Source organism: Pleurodeles waltl, chromosome 5 (assembly GCF_031143425.1).
Source record: "Pleurodeles waltl isolate 20211129_DDA chromosome 5, aPleWal1.hap1.20221129, whole genome shotgun sequence".
In the NCBI taxonomy this organism is placed as follows: Eukaryota; Metazoa; Chordata; class Amphibia; order Caudata; family Salamandridae; genus Pleurodeles; species Pleurodeles waltl.
The window spans coordinates 1,509,007,099-1,509,013,098 of NC_090444.1; the positions used below are offsets into that span (position 1 = coordinate 1,509,007,099).

At 43.4% G+C, this 6,000-nt stretch overlaps 1 protein-coding gene across 1 annotated transcript in view; it reads left to right on the forward strand.

Annotated features, from left to right (window-relative positions):
- LOC138296565 (glutathione S-transferase 3-like) overlaps nt 1-5,138 on the forward strand; it is a 302,491-nt gene extending 297,353 nt beyond the window's left edge. The window contains exon 7 of the mRNA XM_069235805.1: nt 3,952-5,138. Coding sequence (XP_069091906.1) covers nt 3,952-4,074 — 123 coding nt within the window. The 3' untranslated portion in view covers nt 4,075-5,138. The remainder of the gene's footprint in view (nt 1-3,951) is intronic.
- The last annotated feature ends 862 nt before the right edge of the window (nt 5,139-6,000 follow it).

Below are 6,000 nucleotides of genomic sequence, written 5' to 3' on the forward strand. Positions count from 1 at the left end.
GCGGGGGCTGAAATAAAGAGGAGGGAGTCCCAAAACACTTTTTCTCCATTCTGCATCTATGGAAATTTTGCATTCTTTAGACATTCCTATAGCCCGAAACACTGAACAGATTTACACCAAATTTGGACTCTGTTCCACAGATTATGCTTTTTGTGGTTTGGTGTAAATCCGTTCAGTAGTTTGAAATATTATAGTTTAAAAAATATAGATACCTAGCGCCCTGGATTGGGATTTGCAGAGTTGCTGAGTCGGGGGAAGCAAGGCCCTGATTGTCTGGCTGCTTCCTGACAGAAAAGTTGCGGCTGACATTTTGACTCAGGAGTTGGAAAAGATGAGTGGAAAAAAACATGTCATCAGAATACAGGTATCCTGACCCCCCATAGGACACATAGAGAGGTCCCTTAGGGACCCCTCGTGGGCAAAAAATTGCTCAATTATTTTCTTTTGGTCTGATCCACGGGTCCCTCGAGCTCCGGATTCACGAATCCAGAGAAAAATTGAAGAAAAAAAACACCTACTGCATTCAAACTCATGCTGCGCACGGCCAATGGCCTTGTCCAGCTTGGGTTTGGGTGCACGCATGAGGGTGCAATTTATATTTAGGTTTGTGCATGCTAAAAAAACATAGAAATTCAGTGAAAAAAACAAAGATTACTTGGATGCTATAGTTAGGTTGTGAATTTACCCACACAAAACCTTAGAAATTCAGCAATTATAGTTAGTTATTTCAAGTAACTCTAACTTGCACCCCTACCATGCACAATTTTTTCTTCAATAATTTGACTGCTAATGTTTCATTATATTTATAATGTTATAGAAGTTGTCATGAGTGCTGTAATATATGGAGTAATTAGTAGTGCATGGCGAGGGCGCGAGTTATAATTACCTTAAGGCACGAGTTATAGTTACTATACATATTTAAATGGTGGCTGTCATTTTGTGTTTTTTTTTTTTTTCTTAATTTCACCCGGGAGGTCCTCTGGGTCCCCCACATGGGACTTATGGGAGTAGGGCCCTCCCCCTTATATAATTTTTTCTAAAACTTCAGGATGGGGGATGGGAGGGACTAAATCCCTGAGTCTTGTAATGGCTACTGCAACATTTTTCTCATGTTGCTGGCATACAATCAGAGTGCTCGTTCTCGGGGAGTCTGCCTCCCAAGGGAGCGAATTGGCCCAGTGGGAAAGACCTTCCTGGGCCAAGAAGATCACTCTATTTTTTAATTGGCATTTCCACAAGACTCTTGCAAGCCTCTCGCTGATCCAATAGTTCAGATATACAAATATTTTTGTACCTTAATTTTTTAAAAACTACTGAACGGATTTACACCAATTCACAAAAAGCACAATCTGTGTACCAAGATCTAGCTTCCTGCCAACTTTGGCGTAATTCCGTTCTGCTTCAGCTTGAGTGCTTAAGGAAGCCTATGGGTAAATTTGCATTTGGGGAGCCCTTCTTTCTTTTCTCAGCCCTTGCTTGACAAGGCACCCTGAAAGTTTTCAGAAAGGAGCTAAATTGAATTCGCTTTATTTGGAGTTTTTGAATATTCGTCAAATGGTACCAAAGTTATTAGCAAACCAAAAAACACCTTATGTAAGGAAAAGCAATCCTAATTATAATGTCCCAGTGGCAACTGCCACCAACAAGTTAGTTAGGATCGTGTTTCCATAGAAAATGCATTTTTTGTGTTGCTAATGACTTTGGCGCAGTTTGACGAATCTCCACAGACCTTTCCAAACAAATGCTACTTTTTGACTTGTTTGTGCATGGAATGTTTCGAAGTGATCCGTCAAGTAGGGGCTGATGGGGGCCCAAAACACATTTTCCACATTAATTTTTCCATAGGAATTTTAGACACAGCTACAGCCTAAACCACTGAACAGTGTTAAACCACAGAGTACTTTTTGTGATTTGGTTAAAATCTGTTTAGTAGTTTGTGTGCATTTAAGTGGGCTAAGGCTTGTGGGGGTGGGGAGCTGTCTTTTAAATTTTTTTTGGGGGGGTGGTGCACATGCACCTCTCCCCAGGCCGATTTTGGCCACGGGACCCCATCCCCGGGACCGGACGTCTTATTTAGGGACAGGGGGCACGCAGTCCTCTCCCCAGGCTGTTTTTGGCCATGGGGAGCCCATCCCACCTGACCCAACATTCTTTTTAGAGGAGGGTGGCTGTGCAATCTCCTCCCCAAAGCCATTAATGGCCCCAGGGAACCTATCTTCCCTGGGCTGATCTACATGCTATGTCCTGGGGAGCCCACCCCCGGCACACAATGGTTTCCCTGCCAGCACCAGCGTTTGGTGGGAGCATTTTTACAACTCTTGCCACATGGGAGGAAACAGTCTGTTCTGAGGCTGCAGGAGCTTTGAAAATGCTCCTGCCAGCTAGAAGCAGCCATTTTATTTATTTTGCTTCCTTTCCTGTTGTAGCCAGGTAAACAGATAATATTGCTCCTGTCTGGAGGTAGCACTATCAGTGCTGCTCCCTGCAGGCAGGAACAGTACTGGCTCACGCTGCATGTGGGGAGCTGGCTGGGGCTACGAGGGCTTTGGGGCTCCCCCTGCTGCCCCCAACAAATTTATAATGGATGGCCTTGGTGAGCACTAGGGCATCCACCTTTATCTTGGGTCTGATAATGGGTTGGGGATAGGGGCTGTGCCCCCCCCCCACCCTTTATTTTAAAGTGTGGCCCTGGGGAATGTATCCCCATGCCATTAACAAAGCTGAGGGCGGCCATGCAGCTTTTAATTGAAGAAATGGCCTGGGAGATGGTGTCCCAAGGGCCTAACAAAGCTTTGGGGGGGGCATGCAGCCCACCTCTCCCTTAAATAAAATTTTAAAAAAAGGACCCTTGGGGGATACAGTCTCCAGGTCCTTACAAGGCGGTGGGGCTTGGGGGATGAGGCCTTGATCCTGTTAGAAAAAAAAAAAAGCCCTGAGGATGGGGTCCCTGTGGCCAATCCACTGCAACGGACCGTGCGCAGCGTAGAGTTGGCTGCCTTTGGTGGGGTTGTGGCCAGGGCTGGAGGCCAAACCCCCACCGTGCACAGCCGAATGGCACAGCTACATGCGGAGCCTGTATGTTTACTAGAAGAAAATCGAACTCTTGGCTGCAAGCGGAGAGTTGGATTTACGTACAGTAATTAAGTGTTACTTTGTTTTAAAAAAAAAAAACTAAAAAAAACTTGAAATTCACTGAAAAAAAACAAAGGTTAAAGTAATGGTTTTGCTAGGTGAAATGTTCAGTAACAATGCAAAAATTAAACTTTACAAAAACACTAAAACTATAACTGGTGAATTTCAGTTATCTCAAGTACCTGTAACTCATGCCCAAAGGTAACTATAACTCACACCCTCACCATGCACCTTTAATAACGCCACATATCACATCACTCATGACATCTTTTATTACATCATTGATATTACTGCAGCATTTGCAGCAAAATTATTGATGAGAAAACGTGCATGACGGGGACATGAGCTATAGTTACCTTAGGGCATGAGTTATAGCTACTTGAGATAACTAACTGGTGAATTTCAGTGTTTATACACACACACACACACACACACACACACACACACACACACCACCACCACCACCACCGCATACACGCTACCACCACAAACACACCACATACACCCCCCCCCCCCCACACACACACACACACCAGCATGCTCTCTCGAGTTTAGCCTTTGATTTCTTGCTGCCATCTACCTAGAGTCTAGGACTCTCAAGTGATATCCTTTCTTTTTGTTGTAGTCCGTCTACCTTTAGTGCTGACTATACTATTGGAGACCCTGAGGTTTCTCTGCTTTAAACACCTCTGTGGCTCCTATCACCACCCACTCCTTCAAAGATGTGCTGAGAATACCATTTTATAATATTTTCTGATTTGCATTTGTTTAAGTGTGCTTGGTACCACTTACTGTTTTGCCATTTTTCTTTTCTTTAAGGCTTTTAAGTGGCGGATCAGCAACATTCCCACAGTAAAGAAGTTCCTGTCTGGGGGCCAGAGGAAGCCACGAACTACAGCAGAATTTGTGAAGGTCGTGAAAGCGATCTATCAATTTGATTGAAAAAGGGAATTTGGTTTACAATTAGTGGTTTAACTTCCAGACTACTGTCAGGTGGCTAACAAAAATAGCCCTAATTTTAGGTTATTTTCTTTTATTTTTAAATAGCTCACTTCTGCCATTGCTTCACAGCACCTAGATGCCTTCAGATGACAGACTGCAGTCAGTTTACTCTTCTAGATGTGACTGCATCCCGTTTGCAGTGCAACTGATGCATATTAATCTACTTGGATTCTCCTGCTTCGTTTTTCAGGGGTCTCCAACCTTTTCTCTAATAAAAGCTACTTAAATTAATTGAAAATCATCACAAGCTACTATTATTAGTGTTGTAATAGTGACCATAACAGACAAGCTTACCTTAGTAGCCACCGGATACAAGATTACCGTCAATGATCACCTAAGTTTATCAGGCACAGTTGCCAGCAGTAATGCCAATAATTTTGTCAATGTGGAATTCCTCTCTTTGGGTGATATTTAAAAGCTATTGCTCCAATGGTCCTGGTGTCAAGGTCATGTTGGTAATCAGTCTTCCTTATGCTCCCTTTAATCTGTTTAGGAAATTCAACAGTTTTTCTCCAAACTTCAACTTCTGAGAGTTAAAAATACAGACATTTTCATCTCCGGTCCGCGCTATTCATTTTGGACATTTATATATTAATTCAGTTGAGCACAAGCTTCAGATTTAGTAAACTGTGCTGCATACAGGAGAGCCACCTTTAGGTAGGTGGGGAGCTACCAGTAGCTTGCGAGGTACTCTTTGGAGAAGCCTGGTTTAGAAACTGTTTTGAACTCGCAAAAGAACCAGAAAACCATAGATACCATTAGCAGAAAGGAAGACATTTAAAGAGACTTCGCAATGCCATTGATTCTACTGTGCCAGCCATATGGTGCAAGATATTAGAAAATGATGACTACTGTAGCATCAACTTTTCTGCAAACTGTAAGAGAAAATAACCTGTATAGGTGAAGAAATGTGCCTAATTTTTATGTAGTATCCGGCAAACGCTTTTACTCTGTACTGTGAAAGTGCGTAATATTTCCATGCAATAAAGTGCCTTTGAACTTTGGGCAGTGCAGTCTGCTTTGTTTTAGTGTCTATGGCCTCTAAAGAAAAGAAACGGCATCAGGTGGGTTACCATGCAAGACCCCTGCTGCACAGTACTTTAGGGCACCAGTACCGGATAGGTGCACTATGTTATAGAACGGAAATTCTTGCCCGACAAGGGTTCCGGCTGCCACTGGCATGAATCAGTCAGACTTCACTTGAACCAAAATTTATAAGTCCTGAAATTGTTACTTTAAGCATTAAACTGATTTATATAATATCCCTTATGCATGTTAAATATTTGACGAGGTTTGCATACACTAAAGTAGGAGTCTTCTCAATGCTAAGAAGGGTTGCCAATAAAATTGCACTTGCTCCTGCTCCCCAGAGCTGTTCATATCGCTTTTTGCTCATTGTCGCTTTCAAAAGCTATCCACCTTGAAGCTTTAATAAAAAATGGAAACATGCATGGATTGCAAGTCACTTTGGCTCCCACATAGTTTTTTCTTTGCCTTCAGCAAGGCTCACAGTAGAGGTCCCACATGGACAACAAAGGTGCAGGACTGCCTCTTAAACTGACTGCTCCACCACAGGTACCACTAGTGTATGCTCCCCTCACACACAGGCAGTTGGAACAGCATGGGCCGGAGCATTGCTGTCTTTGCTCTCAGGCAGAGATGAGGTGAAGCACAGGTTTCACTCACACAGAATGAAGTACCATATGTGCAGCAGAGGTGCAAGCTTCATTCATCCACAGAACCAGCACAAGGAAGAAAGCAGCTGCTAAAGCTTAACGCACAGGGAACAGGTACAGCACGAGCAGCAGCTCTGATGGCCTCTTGCATCACACTGAACCGGTAGAGAGTGTGTGTAGAAGGTGAACA